This window comes from Sitophilus oryzae, unplaced genomic scaffold, assembly GCF_002938485.1.
Source record: "Sitophilus oryzae breed Bouriz unplaced genomic scaffold, Soryzae_2.0 scaffold_1658_pilon_pilon, whole genome shotgun sequence".
Taxonomy (NCBI): domain Eukaryota; kingdom Metazoa; phylum Arthropoda; class Insecta; order Coleoptera; family Curculionidae; genus Sitophilus; species Sitophilus oryzae.
The window spans coordinates 457,531-479,338 of record NW_022146345.1 but is presented as its reverse complement, the minus strand read 5'-3'; the positions used below and the strand labels follow the sequence as shown (position 1 = coordinate 479,338).

At 31.2% G+C, this 21,808-nt stretch overlaps 1 protein-coding gene across 1 annotated transcript in view; it reads left to right on the top strand.

Moving 5' to 3' along the window:
* The window catches only part of LOC115880789 (ankyrin-3-like), a 108,954-nt gene that overhangs the window by 83,648 nt on the left and 3,498 nt on the right, over positions 1 to 21,808 (top strand). The window contains exons 5-12 of the mRNA XM_030898075.1: positions 16,222 to 16,323; positions 16,385 to 16,681; positions 17,103 to 17,258; positions 17,365 to 17,530; positions 18,621 to 18,781; positions 18,835 to 19,004; positions 19,178 to 19,284; positions 19,465 to 19,625. Coding sequence (XP_030753935.1) covers positions 16,222 to 16,323; positions 16,385 to 16,681; positions 17,103 to 17,258; positions 17,365 to 17,530; positions 18,621 to 18,781; positions 18,835 to 19,004; positions 19,178 to 19,284; positions 19,465 to 19,625 — 1,320 coding nt within the window. The remainder of the gene's footprint in view (positions 1 to 16,221; positions 16,324 to 16,384; positions 16,682 to 17,102; positions 17,259 to 17,364; positions 17,531 to 18,620; positions 18,782 to 18,834; positions 19,005 to 19,177; positions 19,285 to 19,464; positions 19,626 to 21,808) is intronic.

The window sequence follows — 21,808 nt, the reverse complement described above, 5'->3', positions numbered from 1 at the left end:
AAAGCATATTCTACATTATTTTTTATTCGCCCCCCCCTAAAATAAATTTCTGTATCCGCCCCTGTTTGCTTCCTTCATTTTTACTTTCATTTACGTCATCTATTTCAATTTTTTAGAGGCTTTCTAGAAAACGTCCACGAAGAATGACATGATGGTGGTACATCTCATAATAAACATGACAATAATAAACATAAACAATGTGGTACATCTCATAATAAAAATAGAGAAATTACGTCGTTCGAACAGAAAAATGTTCTGCAAAATAAAACACTAATCCAATACAGAACCAGAAAATTCTACCAAAATTAGATTAAACATTAGGAGGAAGTCTGGTGATATATGGGACAGAGATTGGGAGACAATAAAACAAAGTAAATAACTGCACCCACACGGAAAGACTTGCCATAGACAAAACGGAAAGACTTTGCCTTTCACAAAAAACTATGGTAGTTAGTGAAAAGCCCAGTCTTAAGACCGGGCCTTGAGGCAGCTATGGACAGCTAATAAATTCCTTGCAACGGATATGGAATAGACTGATGGTATTACTAAGAAACGAGCACATAAAGGACAGAATAAATATAGCAAAAATATTCTAGACCATGAAACCAAAGAAATTAAGATGGTATGGGCATATTTGTAAAATGGCGAATACAAGATGGCTAAAAAGAATTCTAAATTGGAAACCATCAGAACACCGAAAAAGGGAAAGACCAAAAACAAGTTGGAGTATAGAATCTGCAATAGGTGACAGGAATTTAAATACAGATGGCTAGCTATGGAAACTAGGATGCAAAAAGCGACTAAATGTTGTAATTAAAATCGCAAACCAATGTACAGCCAAATCAAAGTACTTTTTTACTAGACCTGGATTTGCACGGACATCATCAGCATGCTGATTAAAACTAAAAATGATTACTGTCGAGATCCTAATTCAAAAGAATTTAAAATCAGATAAATGAAGAATTCAATGAACTGTACAGAAGTAGCAATGTTGCATAGAAAATTATTTAAGATGGTCTGCTAAACCCATACACATACACACAAGGAGAACAAATGATTATAAAGTAGATTGTAGTAAATTACAAAGAAGATTGTAACAGGTAGAAGGAAATAACCTAAAACTATATTAGCTATATTATTTATCAGTTGTTTTACAGAAAAAAAATACATCTTATAATCCATTCGTTCGGAAAAGTAATTTTGAAAATTTTAAATTAAATATAGGTCTCCATCGTTTATTCGCCTAAACGATATGGTTCTCGTCCTTCTTCCTTTTACGTCAAGTTACGTCATCTATTCAAACCTCCCAATACTTCCCCAGAATACGTTCAAGGAGAATGGCATGATAATGTAGCCCGAATTTGGCAACAGTCGGCATTTCTCTACAGGGTAAAAATTGGTCTGGCAGACGCGGGGTGCCAGACGCGCCGTCGCGACGCCTTTATTGACCGATGACGTCGCAAGGCGTCGTCGCCGGGGCGCTTCACCGCCCCTCGCTTCTTCCCTTTGCCAATGCCACCTACCCATCTGGGCGTTCGGCCGGGCCTGAAAAACACTTTAATCGCGAACGACGACATTCGATACGTTTGGCGCTCGTAGGTGCGTGTTCTTTTTAAGGGATGATTTTCCGCTATCTGTGATTTTCCGACCAAGTAGTGTAGGAGTAGTGTTGCGCCTCTTTACATACTCTCTTACCGTATTGTAGATCGAAGAGAATATATTTGTTATAGGAATATTGGGCGCTATAGCCATATTTTTGATAGATTTTGTTGTGTATCGAGGCGTTCCGATCCTGATTTTTTCGATAAAATCATGTCCTGAAGAGAATGTCAATGTGTTTTAAGTTCTTACGAATGGTAAGTGTTATTTTTCTTGTTAAATAAACACTTGTGGATGAATTATAAATTTGTATAATAACTTTATATAAATAATATTAATTTGGCATTTTCCAATTTAGTGCAATAATGATCTGAACATAATATTCAATACTGTATCATGGAGAACTGAAAACATACTTATATTGAGAAAATTTGGCGCGGTTGTCATACTTCTATTCGATAGTGTTGCATGGAGAGTTTCTGGAAACTGCGTTCAGATAAAATTATAATATGAAGACGTTCAATAAATACGTCTTTCAAAGTATATGAGGCATATATTATGCAGTTTACAGATTCAACATTTTGCATTTTTTTGGAATTATCTGAATTATATTTTTTGTAGGATGATTTATATGGTAATATTTTCTGAAAATAAATATTAAAATATTGTTCATTCAAGAATATAGTTTTTATGAGAATGCTGTTATCATTATCATTAATTAGAAATATTCTTTGATGTGAAAATTCAAAAATACGTTGTGTATTACCATACATATTGTGTATTTGTATTGATTGTGAAAAGGATGGACAGTATATTACAGTAAATATAAAATATATTTATAAATAGAACAGTTGTATGGACATCATATTTCTGTTAGATTTTCTGTGACTGCTCGAAATCTGGTATTTTCAATCCTATATTTATCCTATCGCGACTGATCACATTCGATATGTTTGAAGCTAGTGTAAGAGTAGTGTTTTTGTAGTGTTTCCCTTCTTTATATACACTTTCATATAGTATTGAAAAAGATATAGTTGTTATAGAACTACTATTAGCACATTTTTTTCTCTATTTTAAAAACTATTTGAACCAGCACATGATTTACTAAAATTTATCTTATTTCAAACAACACCACAGACTATAAGTTAGACTGTGGCAATACAAATAAATGCGTTCAAAAAATAATATAACATTTATGGATTAAATAACATTGAACTTAAAATCTGAATCAATTAAGTTCGCAACGATAGCTCGGATCGAAATAATGTCTTATTCATAGAATTCTTTTCACGGCCTTTTCGGACGTGTGTCTCATTGAAATGTACCCTCACGGCACAGGACAAACGGAATATGTAATATGCAGTTGGACATGATGCGGAAATAAGGCCAATGGCGTAGAAATTATATCTATTAGTGGGGTCGGATAGCATAAAAATATTTCAGTGCTGGCGGCGAATTTGAATTTTTGGATATGGATAGTACATAAACCAAGCATCAAAAAAGGCCCCAAACTCCAAAATTTTGGGCCCCTCCCCCCACCACCGGTATGACGTCATTAAAGCGGGAGTAAAAAAACGAGTTTTTAAGCATATAAATACTTTTTTTTCTTTGTAAAAACCCATTTTAATTTTATTTTCTATACTAAAACAACTTATGTGAAAATATTTTCAACTGTTTTTAATTATATGGCGGCCATCTTCTTATATAAATGTCAAAATTTTGACATTTTATCTGAAACTTCGTGTTTGATATCAATTTGTAGGTTTTTGGGGTCGACAAATTTAGTGATGATATTAAAATTTTAATACGATACATCTACAACTAGATGCTACCCCAAACAACCCCTCAAAAATTTTCTTTTATACATCCCTTCCACAACACCCCTCTATGCTCCAACCTTTATACTAAATAGTCAGTCACAACATTGCCATAGATAATTATTTTCTGAGTCTCTGTATTAAGCTCCTATTTATCTTTGCCTCTTTGATTGGATCGAGCTTTTTTAAAAAACCTAGTGTAGCATGATTTATGGTACTTCGCCTCAAGTGCAACCATGACAGTCGAAGAAAGTTTTGTCAGAAGTATTTGATCCTGCAGTAGGACAGCATTTTCTTAGATAGACGGTCCAATTCCAAGTGTCAATGTACATAATATGAAGTGTCCATTTTCCTCCCCAAAGTCACAGAATATACATAGTTGCTTTAGGTTTTTGGGTGGTATAGATGAACGGGTTGGCCTTGTATTTGTCACAGGTAATGAAGTTGCTACATCATCAGCTTGGTTAGTTGATTTACTAGCCACAATGCGTTGAGCTTTAAATTTATTATACCTATTTCTGCATATTTTGTGGTATTTGGCATTAAGACGCATTAAGGTTTGAAGGACACCATAGCCTTCATCTAAACGAGTCAGTTAATCTTATGCACTTTGGCAGGCTACCACAATCTGCAAAAAGAATCAAGTCGTTATATCAGGACAGATATCCTTCATATTTTGGTTGTATCAATGGCTGAATGGTTCCTATTTGGCATAAGAGACATCCTGTCCAATCAATTCTTGGTAGGGGTGCTTCTAAAGATGGGTTAACTTCCACAAGCTCGTGCTTCCTCTTCAGTGACATCTTTTTATTTAAACTATTTTATTTCTTCTGGTTTCACTATCTTCTATCGCTTTTCTCCTGAAAAAAAAACTATAATAAAAAAATAAAGATTTGTCCAAATGAGGCTGGGTATTTTTTACACATTCATCCAAATAAAATTTTAATACCATCACTAAATTTTTTGACCCCAAAAACCTATAAATTGATATCAAACTCGAAATTTCAGAAAAAAATGTCAAAATTTTTACATTTATGTAACAAAATGGCCGCCATATAATTAAAAATAGTTGAAAATATTTTCAAATAAATTATTTTAGTATAGAAAATAAGATTAAAATGGATTTTTACAAAAAAAATTGTATTTCTATGCCTAAGAGCCGTTTTTTTGACCCCCGCTTTAATGACGTCATACCAGTGGCGGGGGGGTCCCAAAATTTTGGGGTCTGGGGCGTTTTTTGATGCTTGGTATATGTACTATCCATATCGAAAAATTCATGTTCGCCGCCAGAACTGAAATATTTTTATGATTTTCAGAGCTATCCGACTCCACTATATGTGAATATAAAAATTACTTTGATGAGTTGGATTAACGGAAACACTTTCTGACTTATTGAAATTAATATACAGGGTGAGTCTTCAATATGTGCAAATATTTTGCTGAAAATTTTAGCAAGAAATCATTTTTTTGGAAATTTTCAAAGTAAAATAACTCGGTTATTTTGGATTTTTTTGAAAAAAACGTTATAGAGAAATTGTGTTTCATTTATCGAGATCAACCAGCCCTGAAAATATTTGCACTTATTTAAGACTCACCCTATATATTGCTGATTCACAGTGACCTTAAACAAGATTGATGAAAAATTTTAAAGATAATTAATTTTATTAACGATACATTTTAATTGTTGGAAAATTTATTATTCTTGAACCTTGTTTTAAAAATTCTGATTTGATTTTAAAAATTCTGATCTTTTTTTATTTTCTTGGGATTTAGGTTCGGGTGAATGATTTGGTGAGTGTTTGTTTTGTGTGATTTTGTTTTTAACTTTCAATAACGGGTAAATAAGTACGAAGAAAAAAATGTTTTGTAAAGAATTATTATTGTTTTTATAACATAAACTTTGTCACACTACACTTATTAAGGTTTTTTATATATAAGCTACTTGACTTTTTAATTTTAACTATGTATTCGTGATTTGTATAAGTAATGTTGTTTCTCAAAAAAAAATCAACAGATTTTTGTGGTAAGTTAATTTGAAATTGGTATTTTGTTATAGACACTACACTGATGAAGGCTGTAATGTTGGCCGAAACGTTTGTTTTTTCTTTAAAAATGAAATAAAGATATGAAAAACCAAATGCAAACTTAATCAGAGTTTTCCCGAACCTAGATCCCAAGATAAATAAAAAAAAATCAGATTACATTTTAATTTCGGTATATGTGGCTATATCTACGTACGAATTTCAAAAAAGAGTTTTTAGTGCATTGAGTCATTTGTGAATTCGCATGTTGGTGAAGCTTTAAGAATATTATATGATGACAGATATGATGAGTCTTTAGGATACATATTTAAGCAGTTTGGAAAATACCCAGTATCATTGTCCTGTAATAAATAAATTTGGATATTAATTTAAAGAACAAATAAAAATTAAAATAAAAAAAAGTAAAATACAAATAAAACAATATTTTCTAATAGATATTTTGTTATGCATGGAGTGGACAAATAACTTTTACACGAGAGGGTATACTTGTATTTGAGACACTCTATTTAATTATACCATAAATTAATTTGAGAATGTATCAATTACACTGACTTACAAATGAGGAAAAAAGCAGATTTATTGATACATGATTGCGTGCAGGAAGCGTATCTAGTTCTCTGTTTAAAATGTCATTGTATAGATACCAGTATGTCCAATATTCAAATTACGAAGTAGCACTGAAATTAATTAAGGTTACTTATTAGATTAGTCATTTACTAATTAAATAGTAATCCGCCTGACTTCATTATACAGGATACTATATAAACACTATTTATAAATGTGCATCATTTGACAAACGTAATATTTTAGTTGGTTTGGTGAGTGTGATCTAATTATTAACAACTCTTTTGAGAATTCTGTTTAATATCAATAATTTTTATATTTAGAATTTTGTTTTTTAAATATTTTTCTAGTAGTATAAGTATCAGTAAGTTACCTTCAATACTTTCACTTCAAATAATATAGAATACTATACGGGCTGGCCTATCGAAAACAGTCCAGTATGTTTTACGGCTTTGTATGTAAAAAATAAAAAAAATTGTAAGACCCATATATTTTTTTATTGGGAATATTTCTCACTACTGATACATTGTAACTTCCAACCCTTTAGAGGGTTGGGGGGCTACTGTTCTTACTCTTCTTTCAAATGGAAAGGGTTAGGTATGTTGTTCTTAAAGGGGATTTTTTAAATGACGTTGAGTTTTTAAATTTGCGTTATGCGTTGCTCAGAAATTAAGTTTTAATACTGTCCGCTGTTCTGCTCCATACAACAGTACACCAACTGTTGGAAGTGTTCTCGGACATTGTGACGAATATCTAGTGTAACTTGTCATTAGTGATCTGGGTCCGTATATCTTCTAAAAATTCAGACTGGCTAACAGCACTTTCGATTTTAAATGTCCCCACAAAATGAAATCATGGGGAGATAAATCTGGCGATCTCGCGAGTCGTTCAATACTTGATCTACAAATATGATCCGTATTAAAATCAAACATTAATTCACCATAGTACACCAAAACAATTTATTTTTTATATTACTAAAACTAAAAGTAGTAGTTTTATTCATCTGCTGATGATGCTAAAAATAAAGTGTTTTGGTGTATTGTGGTGAATTAGTGTTATACTTGTTGTGTTGTAACACCAAAGGTTCCAGCCCTAAACTGTAATGATTGTAAAGTACTACAATCATAATTAGTGCGAACACTAGAAATTATTGTGATCTAATTAGTATAATATAACCTATTTTGAGAATATCTTTAATACAAATAACTTTTTTATTTAAAATTTGGTATTTATTAATTCATGATATATTAAAATAGCACACATTTTTGTCTACTCCTCTTTTTCGTTGAAGTTCCTGTATTTCAAAAAAAATCTGATTTCCAACGCTTCTAGTTCTACATAATATTCAATAACTTACATTGTCTCTGTTTCTACTCTTATTTTGTAAAATAAAAATAAATTTATTGGTCTGCCTATATGGTCAATAAAATACTGAGACGCATGTTTTCACAGACTTAATCCAGTGTACTGCTTAGTTAACTATGATAAGATTTCGGAAAGTGAATTGAATTGTATGGTCTAATGGTAGAAAACTAAATAAAAAATATATGTATTTTTCTCTTTTTTAAATTTTAATATATTTACTAGCTCTACGTCACTGAACACAGCTCAACAATCAGAACATATCTTAAAATTTACCACCCCTCAGTAAGCAAGGGTGTGTGGGATTTAGGGTTTGGGGTTCGTGACAAGTGCACTAGAACAAGTGCACTGCACTCTATTTTTAGTCATTTTCCCTTCTGGCCTATGTGAGTTTGTTTTCTTTCTAATATATCGATGTCAGCTTAATATGATGTCATTAATATTTGCATAAACAAATATATTGCTCCAGCTAAATTCACCATTTATGATAGAATGGACTCGTATTTTATACATAATATAGGAAATTAAGTAGCTAAAATGGTTATGATATATTCTATTATTTCGTTTTTAAAAAAAATTTAGCTTATATAGACTTTGCAATTAACGTGTTTTTTTTTCTGGAGATGTAATATGATATCATAAGAGAACTAGCCTTTAAAAAAATAATATAAAATTATACATATGAAAAATTATATTAGTTTATTAATTTTATATATTTTTTGACGAAAAATAGGAATTTAATTATGAGGAATGGTTTAAGAAAATTATTTGTTCTACGATCGTGCGAAAAGTGGCTATTTTTTACACTATCTATTGTATAATAATAACTTATTTTTTGTACTAGTGCAAAATACACCTTGACATTATTAATAACGAGTTTAACTAAAATGAAAAAAATTGTAAATTAAAAATTTCCAAATCCTGGAAGGCAAATTAAATACCAGTACTGAACACCTCGCAGCAACATTACGGAAAAGAGTTTTAAGTGAAGAAAAAGAAGGCCTCCACATATATGAGCAGAAATGAGGATAAAATTCAAAGGACTACTGGAAATGATGTTTGTCCATCAATTACCTTAGTGTATTGTTCAAACTGCGACATTAAAATTAAAATCAACTGAAACAAAATATTAAGAAAATAAAAATAATATTTGTTTATAGTGTCATTGTTAGTGGTATCTAATATTATCTGTGAATTATTGTAAAAACTTTTTAATAAACATTTAAATAAGAATTTCAACTCGATTGTAGAAAAAATGTTTTGTGCAATATATACAAAAAACATATTTGTTGCACTCAGCATATTTTGCGAAACTCATTTCGCAAAACTGCAAAACTCATGCGTCGTGCGGCAAATATGTGCTTTTTGCACTAGTTACACAAATAACTATAGTATAGTTTCTTTCTACTGCCTTGGACATTGGAATAATTATTTTATATTAAGATGTAGTTTGTTATTGAGTTCTCAGAAACTTTGATAAGAAACCAACAAAATTGTCTATGGATTTATTAAGATGTTAGCATAGACTAAATTCTTTGGAAGTTAGTTAATATGAATAATGGTAGTTTGTATGTTTAATTGGCTTGCTATTTGATGTGTTATTTGATAAAATATCCTTATTTTATGGAGACTCTTGGTTTATTTTTAGGATAGTGACTATAGAACTAAAAATAGTACTTTTTGGGTTTGGCAACCAATTCATGATCTTATCTATACACTAATTATTTATTATCTAGCATTTTATAGATATTAGATAAACATACTTTAGAGTTATATTGTTTTTAAAATAAGCTTAATTCTACAATAAAATTGAATGTAGTTAGAGGGTACCCAATATTTAGCTGAAAGAAGAATGGGAAGACGAATATTTATAGAATGTTTTCTCATATCAATCTATCATATATTTCTCAAATCTTAATAAATGCATACCTATATCCAACAATATACTAGATGAAAATTGTTACCTAACCATATTTTAACAAATAAAAATATAAAATTATATAGAACAGCAACAATCAATAATTCAGTTCAAATAATAAAAGTTATAAAAGCAATTTCAGTTGATTGACGTTTTAAAGGTACTTTTTAGTATAAGTTTAAAGTATATAGACTTAAAGTAATAATATAAAAAATATATAGTAATAAAATAATAAAAGTATTATTATAAATTATTAAAATTATTATTACTAATATTTCGAAGTATATTCTTCGCAAATAGTTCGTCGTACAGGTGCTGTTGTGTGTACACAACTTGTTGTGTGCTGATTGTCATCGATCGTGATTTCCAAGGCAACTTGATGGCCTTTTTTCGATCATATAGTATTAATATGAAACATACTTTAATTGATAACACAGTCTGAATATTTTGTGATATAGCTATTAATTGAAGAATTTAATACTAAATACTTTTATTAAAATTTTTATTTTGAATCTCAACAGAATTACTGAAATTAACGTAAGCTTTTACGGAAATTTAGCAGCAATGCACAAATTACCGACAATTTATACAAGAAGCTTAAGATAAAAGGGATTATCTAGGAAGCAAAAAAGTGCCACAAACGATTTCGTGAGTTAAATAGCAGGCGAGGCATTAAACTTTATTTTTAAGCTGGATATAGCTTCTGAAATGTCAGAAGTTCACCACTGGCATGACTATCCATCAAGAGGAATAAATAAATCTAGCGCTGTTAAGAAATATTGATCTGCATGATTGGGAGAGTTTCAATGCCAAATGATTATTTAAAAAAAGAACTAAAATTATTTAATTACACTTAAGAGTTATTTTAGTTTTGTATATGACATTATTATTGCACTACTCAAAATCAAGTGCATATTTGAAAAACAAAGTAATTATTACGTATTTCTAAATATTACAGTTGGTGTCAAAACCTTTTGTGTTACAACAGCAGGATAAAACACTAGTTCACTACAATACACCAAAACACTTTAATATTGCACTTGACGCGCATTTCGCTAACCATGTTAGCATAATCAGGAGATGATTAAAACAGTAAGTTTAATACGTTTTAATCATCTGCTGATGATGGTAACATGGTTAGCGAAATGCGCGTCCAACGCAATATTAAAGTGTTTTGGTGTATTGTGGTGAACTAGTGTTTTATTTTGCTATTTATAAATAAATCATGCATTTTTTATCTTCCTCTTGCAAGTCCTTCGGCATAATTTTGGTTTTGAATTTTCTTTTACGGCATCTAGACAATTTAAAAAGGTAGAGAGAATCAGATAATTCAAGGTGTCTAGTTTTTCAAATTAATATATATGGCTCTTCCAACAATAAGTTTTTATCAAAGCCACCCAATGATCTTTATCTGGTATTTTACCGTTGAAAACACTATACAGGGTGAGTTTCCTATGGTGTTCTCTATGGGTATCTCGGAAACTACTGGAGATAGAGAGTCGGTTAAATAGGAAAAGAATTGCAGTTTTGTGGGGTCATAAATATGCGCCTTTCAGATTTTAGAAAAAGTTCACAGCTTGGCCATGACTTTATAAAAAGCGCCATTTTTTAAGCTTTTCAGCGATATAAGCTATAATATGTTTTCTTCGAAAAATTACTGAGTTATAGCTAATTCTTATTATTTTTCAACAATTTCACTTAGTTAGCTATGGAAACAGGTTTAATCGTCTTTGCTCTCATAAATGTGAAGCTGTCACATCCAAACTTTGTAAATTAAAATAAACAAAAATTGTAAATATGAATTTTTCAAATGAAGAAAAGCGTGTAGGATTATTGGTTCAACTTTTCTTGGCCATACATTTTCGAGGATACGTTGACGGGTGAATGTTACATTTTATAAAGAACGGTTTTCAAAACATGTTAGAAAAGTCGAGTTTAGTTTGAGTCACATCTTTTTAAAACTGAATTACTATAGTGTGACCAACGGATCTGTAGCTACGGGGTATCGGCAGGGGAACGCAGTTGTAAACAAAACACGCCCAATTTCATTCATAAAATAGGCATGGGCGTACGGTGTTATATGAAAATAATGTGTATCATAAATATAATACCCAGATTAATAATTTTTTTCAAAAAACTTTATGCTGTTTGAATCGTTACTGTTGAGTTAGCAGATAAACACTAAAAGCTTTTATTAAAGCTCCCTTAAATATTTTGAATCATTTTATTATTGTGTTGTTAATATAATAGAAGAAATAATTACAGCTGGGGGTTGGAACCTTTGGTGTTACACAGCAAAATAAAACACTAAATCAGTACAATACACCAAAAAACTTTTGATTTTACACTGGACGCACGTTTCGCTAACCGTCTGCCATCAGCAGATGATCAAGACTGAGTCTTGAGATATATTAGTTATATATCTGTACTAACTATATTTTTTTCTATAATACATAATTTTAGATATAACTATTTCCAGCAAAAAAAAATCTTGAAAATAGTTAACTTTGGAAGCGCAAACAAAACATAATTTTACTCATCAGTAGATCTGATATTGCCTATTACACCAGATATGGTATCGCTCCGCCAGCAGTTTTTAAAGGTTAGGTCATTGTCTACCCATATGTTACATCCAAATAGATAATACTTGGCTATATTTTCGAATTTCGCGTATATATATTTATATCTCTCTCTGCAATATAATGGGCCGCTCCATTAATATTTATCTGTTATTTTAACATTTACGCCAAAAAAATTCATTTGATTTTAATAACCCCCTAAGCGTTTCCCTGCAAAAGGAAAATTCGATTCTTCCTGCAATTTTTGCAAAAGCTTTCTAATTGTGGGGACGAGTTTGAATTCGAGATAAAATCTATTTATCAAATTCCTGACCACTTCGAAAAAGTCGTTGAGCTTTTCGACAGCAGTCTCACGTGGTCGTTTCTTTCCAGAGAGGATATCATTTTATCGGGGTTAGTTTTCAGCCTTTTTTTTATCTTCTGTGTGAATTTTTTTATAGCCGATACGCTAACTCCGGTATAAAGAAATATCCGCTCAAGTTTACGTTTAAGCGGCAACTCAAGCGAACTCTCTGTAGCTTCTTCATCGCAAACCCTATTATGAACACAAGGAAATACACCAAATGAGATTTCATCCACGTTATTATTAACTTACCTATATAAATTAGCTATTATTTCTCTTGTCTGACTATGTAGCGTCTTACCCTTAACAAATTTATTCGTTTTAAAACACAAATATACGATCAAACTTGATATTAATAATTAAAAACTACGAACGAAAAACATTATAACAAGATAACAAAACAATAAAACACAACTTAACTATCAAATATACTAAAAATATAGGAATAAAGTTTAGGATAACCGGTATAAAATAATGAAATAAAGTAATAATGATCAAAAAAATGACACCGCCACTGGATATTTCAATAGTATTCAATATTCCTACTCTTTTCAGAAGAGACCGTGAAGTTGGGGATAAAGCAAGCGAATAGGAAAGGCGTAAAAGCCATGGCAACCGCGTGGTAACAAATCCTGTGACGTACTCTCGCCAATCATGTTCGATGAATAGGCGGCCATGCGCGGCGATGCCGGTTTGCCAATGATATCGTTGAAAATCTTCAACTTTCATAATAGGCAGATTAAACAGAATGAAAGAAATAAGTTATTAAATAAAACATATCGAACAATATGAACTACGTTAAAATTCCTTAGTAATATACGTCAGAATATATGCTAAACACATTATATATAATAAAAATATATTAAATTTATAGTTCATGTCTGGCAATTTTGCAATTTTATAGATAAACGTGGCAATATCGATTTTTTTTTCTCGCATTCCTTCCGTAGCTTCAGATCCGCTGGTCAAACAGTACCTATTCTCACACAAGGACCGATCGACTTAATTAAACTTTCCTCGTACCGCCACTTCGAGTGTCCCTCTTAATTCATAAGTTCTTTTGTAAACCTTATTGTTAACTATACCGCATAAAAAATTCTAAAATGGATAGGTCAGGTGATCGAGGAGGCCCATGGTCTCAAATAGTGGACTATTTGGGGAGAGGCCCCAAATAGTCCACCTCTTCCTATCTCTGCGTTTGTATACTTATGGTATAAATAATTTTTAACATTTTTTTCATTATGAGGGGTGGGGGTGGTGTGTCATAATGAAAGTCATGTTGGAACCACTCTATTGATGCGCGAGTATCTACACGTTTTTCTTCATTTGAAAAATTCATATTTACAATTTTTGTTTATTTTAATTTTCAAAGTGTGGAAAAAATGGATGTAACAGCTTCACATTTCTGAAAGCAACGGCGATTGAACTTGTTTCCATGGCTAACTAAGTGAAATTATTTAAAAATGATAAGAATTGGCTATAACTCAGTAATTTTTCGAAGAAAAGATATTATAGCTTATATCACTAAAAAGCTTAGAAAATGGCACTTCTTATGAAAACTTTTTGTCTAAAATAGCTTATAATGGAATTAGGGACAATTTTTAAAATAGCCGAAATTTGTTTTTTTCGAAATATCTAGTAAGCCATGAACTTTTTCAAAAATCTGACAGGCGCATATTTATGACCCCACAAAACTGCAATTCTTTCCCCATTTAACCGACTTTCTATCTCCAGTAGTTTCCGAGATACCCATAGAGAACATCGTAGGAAACTCACCCTGTATATGTAATTTAAAAATGCTTCAAATAGAAAAAAATCTTCCTTATTTAACTCTGCGTCTAAATGAAATATAATATACAGGGTGTTGCATTTCAAAAAAAATAGCAGGTTGAGTCGTGACTGACTAAGTTAAGAAAAACTATAAATTTAAGTAAGACTAATAAGACTAATTTTATTTCTACATTGTTGTTTCGAGCTCGATCAAACAGTGACAGTGACAATGACAGTGATCAAACAGTGAAAAAAATGTTTTAAAAGGTAATGTCGTTCGATATGTATTTTAATATTTTATAAAGGAAATTTCCTTGCATTCCAATGTCATATGATGCTAGTTTTAAGGCCTTTTTGTGCAGAGGATGTTGTTTTTGCCAATTGACTCAGTCAAACTGTCCTGATGATGGGAATAAAATTCTCGAAAGCTTGACAAATTTGAAAAAGTAGTTTTATTAGCCTCTGTGGTGATTATTGGCTGCATCCTCACATAAATTTTGAGTTTTTTTTAAATAGAGATATAGCATGTTAAAAATTCCGATCTTGGTGACGCCATAAAAAATACTCTGTATGGGATGATGTATATTTTTCACAATTCATCATGTTATCTTTGGTGTTTAGGAAAATATAGCGAAGTATTAATAAAGTTATACCTATTCACTCCAGATTTTAATCACTTTTCGAATATAGTGTTATTAACCAAAGTTTTAGTAAATAAGAAATAGAATGGCAATACAGCATAGTGCTTTAAATAAAAATAGTGCATATGTTACGCTCAATAGTCGAACAATGCCCGAAAAAATACGCAAATCTAGTTTTGAGCAAGGAATATTTCCCAAACCCGAAAAACCAACTAACCAATGAATTAACACCCTCCAAATAACCACGCTAACCAATTCGCCAAATTACTAAACCAATCCAACCAAAAAGAGTGAAACCAATCAAATCACACTATAAGAAAAAAAATAATCGAATAAAATTAATTTTTCGGGTTTGGGAAATATCCCTTGCTCAAAACTAGATTTGCGTATTTTTCTCGGGCATTGCCCGAATTCGACTATTGAGCGTAATACATATATGCAGAATTTTATACCGAAGTCAATTATTTACAGAAAAAGAGGCGGTGCAATTTAAAAAAAAACTTAAAATATATTCATAACTTTTTTGTGACATCCTGTAAACGAAAAAATATTTTTAGGACATGCTCCTTTATAATCCATATACAACATAAATATAAAACTTTATTTCATATCTTCGACAACAACGCCGATATTGGATTTCAGCCTACTAATGAACTACCCTCTGTATATACATACATAAATAATTTAATAAAGTAGTTAATCCCTTGACGTACTATTTTTAGTTTTATAGACACTAACTTTAGAAATAATACAAGAGTAACAAAATTGGCATATGTAATTGACCAGATAGCATTAGTTAAATAAAGATCCATATTGGGAGTTAATTTGTAATTCCCAGACAACAGTATATTTGAAAAACTGGAGAACAAAAGAATATATACAGTATAATTTATCTGTACTATAAATTAGAAAATAAAAAATATATATTTTGTTTTTATTATTAAGTTTTTTCTACTGAGGTAAACATAAAAATTGATGTTATCTTCTTATCACAGTTGGGAAATATATTTATATTTGTTCATCTTCTTGCTTAAGTAGCTACGCTAAAGTCTCAGACCTACTTAGTATGTGATTATGGTAATGTGTTTGTTTATAAATTACTCAACAAAAAAAATATATCGTATACTTCTAATATGCCATTCGCCATTTTGTCAAGACTAATGAAAAATAAGAAATAAGAAGTCTAAATTTTTGAAGTTTTAAATAAATTATTGGACTCAGTGGCCCTTATACGGGAGGGGTAAGGGGGGTAATTACCCTTCCCAGGAAGTAATTTATAAATAAGATAAAACGTGACATAAAATAAAATTATTTTAAAAAAACTTAATAATACCAATGAAAATATAGAAAATACCGAGCAACAAGTTTACTTTTCTTCCAAAATTACACAAATTATATTCAGTACCAGCCGGCCGATGACTTTTACATTGAAACTTACTATCCCTTTCTAGATATATTAGATTTCTTAGATTTTTTATCTTTTTAGATTTCTTTTATTCAAGGAATCTTTTAATGGATATCATATTTCGGAAATGTAGCTGGAATTAAATAGAATAAAATAATCATATATATTATTTTTGTTTCAGTCTGACGGAAACACGTCCTTTCTGCGCGCTGCGCGCAATGGCCAACTCGACAAAGTTCTCGAACATTTGAAATCAAATATCGACATCAACACTAGCAACGCTGTAAGTTATCTTTTATTTACAAATTACTTTCATATCAACCAATTTTTCCCCATCATTCTAGAATGGTTTAAATGCTCTTCATCTCGCTTCCAAGGATGGCCACATAGAAATAGTTAAGGAGCTTCTCAAGAGAGGCGCGCTAGTCGATGCCGCGACGAAAAAAGGCAACACCGCGCTACACATAGCCTCACTGGCTGGACAGGAGGAAGTTGTCAAACTTCTCGTCCAGCACGGCGCTTCAGTAAATGTACAAAGTCAAAATGGCTTTACGCCGCTATATATGGCTGCGCAGGAGAATCACGATAATGTCGTGAGGTATCTGTTGGCCAATGGCGCGAACCAGAGTCTCTCAACAGAGGTAAGTTTGAAAGAGAAAAGGTATATTTCTGGCAATACACAGTCTGTTCAGCCGGAGATTAAATTCATACGTGATGTCGACAGTAATTCGGTACCTACTTTAACATTAGCTATAAGTTAAGCTTAAAACTTATAGATTAAAACCCTAAAAAAAACGTTTATTAACATTGCAGAATAAACATTCTCAGCTAAAATGATCTTATTCTACTTCGCTGAGTGACTTGAGTGAGAATCAGGAATGCCAGATGGAGGTTCTCACTTTGAACATCTTTTTTAAAGTGTAGCAAATATACCTGAAAAAATGTTAGTGCTTCTTTTAACCATAAGGAAAAATACAAAAAAATTAATTAGTACTACTGATAACATTTCAACAGTTTCAATAACTGTTAAAATAATACATAATAAATTATTGTTCCTTTTAGGATGGATTCACGCCATTGGCCGTTGCCATGCAACAGGGTCACGATAAAGTTGTAACAGTATTACTGGAGAATGATACCAGAGGTAAAGTCAGACTTCCTGCATTGCATATTGCTGCAAAAAAGGATGACGTAAAGGCAGCAAGTTTACTTTTACAAGTAAGTCTAAAAATTCAATGCATTCTCGACTATTAGAAAATAATAAATATGTTAATTAGCCACAAAGGATTGTAATATAATTATTTTTTTTTCTCATTTTATTTAGAACGACCATAATCCTGACGTTACATCAAAATCAGGCTTTACACCTCTTCATATAGCTTCGCATTATGGAAACCAACCAATTGCTAATTTATTAATTCAAAAAGGTGCCGATGTTAACTATGCAGCTAAACATCTTATTACACCCCTACATGTGGCAGCAAAGTGGGGTACGTAGTAAGAATGTTAACTCATTAGGGAATAATAATATCCTTACTAATATTATAAACGCAAAAGTTTGTATGCATGGATGTATGAATCTTTGTTAATCTTTCATGCGAAAACTACTGAATGAATTTAAATGAAATTACAATAATATAGTTTATACTTCAGAATAAGATATAGGCTATAAATTACGGGTAGTTCAGTATTTCGGTACTTCGTTAGTTCGTAGTTTGGTAGTCCGGTACTTCGGTAGTTAACGTATAGTCGTTAGCCATGCACAGCAGCGCGTTGACGTGTCTGCTAGTTAGTACCTACTTAATACTTTTTAAATTTACATACAAACGGAAATTTTGAACTTATCTTGAATTTGGAACCACTTGCCTTTGTATTTACTTGTGCTTTGTTATGATTACACTAAATATACAGGGACAGGGTTGTTCACCACATACGATATGAATTATTGTTGCTAAACTATTAGATATTTACAAATTGTAAGTTTTGGGTTCGTTCAAGGACTATTAGAGCTACAATTTAAACATATTTTTACAAGATACAGAGTGTCCATATAAGTAAAAAATATTATATAGTTGTATTTTTTTAAATAGGACACCCTGCATATTATTCTATTTTTAGATTCTACGATTGAAATAAAGATTAATTTGATTAAGGTTTATCACACTTAAACCTTACAGTTTTAAAAGTATTTCCAATTTTATGAAATTGCAGTAAACATTTTTATTGTAAAATTATTTTTAAATTGTATAGCTCTAATAGTCCTTCAACGAACCCAAAGCTTATAATTTGTAAAAATCTAATCGTTTAGCAACAATACTCCGTGTCGTATGTGGGGAACAACCCTGATAACTCTTACTTCTGATTATATTACTTTTATGAATGTTTTTATGTTCCTTAAGATGTACAATGTAGATGTGTTCTCTTTCCGATATGCGACATACAACACTTACAAGGGGTCTGATAAACACACTTTCTCTTTGGATTCTTTCGACTAAAGCGATGAATCAAAAGCTCACAATTCATTAATTTTTATTACCAAACTCATTGACTACCACATACACATACATATTTTTTGACTAGGTAAAACGAATATGGTCGCTTTGCTTTTGGAAAACGGTGCCTCTATAGAAGCAAAAACGAGGGATGGTTTAACACCCTTGCATTGTGCAGCTAGGAGCGGGCACGAGCAAGTGGTCGATATGGTATTAGAAAAAGGAGCTCCTATTAGTTCTAAAACGAAAGTAAGTAAACAATTAACGAGTTTTTATTATAATAATTTGCAATTTTTCTTAAGAATGGTCTAGCACCGCTTCACATGGCAGCTCAAGGAGACCACGTTGATGCTGCAAGAATACTATTATACCATCGGGCACCCGTTGATGAAGTTACTGTAGATTATTTAACAGCCCTTCATGTTGCAGCTCATTGCGGTCATGTCAGAGTTGCTAAACTGCTTCTTGATAGGTAACGTATGATTCTATTTATAAAATATGTAAATTCTCAAATTTTATTAAAATTGGCTCTCCCTATATAGTTTTAATAGATATGGACAATTGAAATCAGTAACACAAATAATATTTTTATTTCAGTTTCGTGATTTGTACTGAAATATATTTTAAATCTCTTTTATATTTTAGACAAGCAGATGCTAATGCAAGAGCATTAAATGGGTTCACCCCACTTCACATAGCCTGTAAGAAAAATCGAATAAAAGTGGTTGAGTTACTACTAAAACATGGCGCAAGTAAGTTTAATAGTACCTACTGTGTATCTTTTATTTCAAATATGCTGTTAGTAAATTATTAATTAATATTTTAACTTAAATTCTAACATATAGTAGATTCTAAAGAGAGGAGAGAAGCTTTAGTTGAAAAAATAATAGATTATTAATTTTTCTTTTGTTAATATGTCATAATTTCTGTAGGTATTGGTGCTACAACGGAGTCTGGCCTTACTCCACTTCATGTTGCCAGCTTTATGGGTTGTATGAATATCGTTATTTATCTTCTACAACACGACGCTAATCCTGACGCACCAACGATTAGGGGAGAAACACCACTCCACCTTGCAGCAAGAGCAAATCAAGTAATTACCTTATACAAGAAACACAAATATACTAGTAAAATTACCCCAGATTATAGCATTACAATTGAGGCGTCAAGTTGGAAAACCCGCCTTGTCAATTTTATAAAAAAATTGTCTAATGACATATATTAATAATGGACCCTGAAATCTACATAAACATTGTCCCAAATTGCAGCGCTAGTTGCCTATTTTTATATAAAATTCTCTATAAATTACGTTACTGCAGCAAAATCCGTTTTATCCACTTACATCTGCTGTTTATTGTGATTATTGTTGCAAATCCCGCATATTTTTCATAGGGCTTCTTACACAAGTATAACATTAAAAAATGTCTATACCTATATGGCGGATTCATCTCTCCAAAAAATCCTATATGGGTATTTCGCCACTGCAAGAAAATCTACAAAATAAAATAGTTATTTTTTGTAAACACTTCAGTGTTAAACCCAAACGGAAACTACTTGTCAGAAGTTAGGTTTACAGTTATACAAATTTGACTAACAAAAAAAAATGCTTAACTTATCTGTTTTAAAAAACTAAAGTGTTCTCGAATAGTTGAATTTAAATAATATTTTAAATAGTTTTTTCTTTATTCTTTGTATTTTTTTTTGCTTCCGACGACGGAAAGAGTAAACTTTCCGAAACGTTAAGCATTTTTTTGTTTGTTAGGCAAATTTGTATAACTAAACCTAACTTCTGACAAGTAGTTTCCGTTTGGATTTAACGCAGAAGTGTTTACAAAAAATAACTATTTTATTTTGTAGATAAGGTCCCCGGTGGCGTAGAGGTACAGGCTCTCGTCTACCAATCTCAAGGTGTGGGTTCGATTCCCACACCCGGCATTTCATCAGCCGACTATTTTTATTAAAAATTATTATTTTAATAAAAATAGTTTGGGTACCTAGGTTGACTCAGCCTTAAATGAGTACTTGGGATTCACAATCCTGAGGTAATAATAGGCGGTTGAAGCGTAGTGCTAGCCACATTACCTTCCTTGTATACCGAACGGCTCTAGTATAGCAAGCTGTACCATGCTACTCCCAAGGCGTTAAACGCTATATACGGGAGCTATTATTATTATATTTTGTAGATTTTCTTGCAGTGGCGAAATACCTATATAGGATTTTTTGACAAGTGTAATATTACTGACATCTTATCCATACCTAATAAATAAAGTTAGGATGCAAATATATTCCTGTATGCATCATACGAATCAAACTCCCAAAATGCATCATACTGCAAGAAAACCCGCCTTATCCGAATTATTTTTATGTTTTTTCTCTTTAAAAATTAAATATTAATTTTTATTTCTAGAAAAATGAGACACAAAACAATTATTCCACTCAATGGACCCATTTTCTTTGTAAAATAACGCTTCAAACGTTTGCTAAAACAGTTTTTGCATATTATTTTGAAACAACGTTTTGTAACTTGACGCCTCAGTTCAATAACATAAAAAATGAATGCAGAAGATTATAAGTACAAAACAAATTTATTTATTTTTTGTCAGTATACGATACAGATTTTTTAAACTAATTACACTATGACACTAAATTTCAAATATTAATTATTTAGATCATTTTCTATTTTTTTTACTGAAACATTGAAAGCCACTTTTTTCAAAAATATGAAAGCAAGAAACATAAAATTCATCGCAAATTCAAATATTATACTTGCTTTACAAAACCTTAGCGGCTTTAAACATTTTTTTAAGAAGTTACTTTGAACTTTTTTTATAATCTTTGTATTTATAAAATTTTACTAAAATGAAAACGGAAGATACAGGATCGATCTGATGTGAATTATACTAGAGGATTCCTGAATTTAATGCCAACGTTTTTAACAAATTTATAATGAAAAAAAAATACTTTCTATGGTTTTTTATATTTATTAAGGTTGACGAAAAATAATTGTCAATCAAATTACTATTAATTGAGTGCATTGACGTCTTTACTTCATTCATCTTCATCATATACACTATTTTTTACACAAATTTAAGTCGATTGCAAATTGTATGATACGTTATTGAGATCATCTCTAGGAAATGCTAAAAATAGGACCGCATTGGACCAGTGAATGTCGAATTTTAAAGAAACTTGTCGACTATTACTCGCAACCACTGTTGCCAGTTAGAGTAACATTTACTAAAGGTTGTCGGTAAAAGTCATTCTTATGCAATAGGG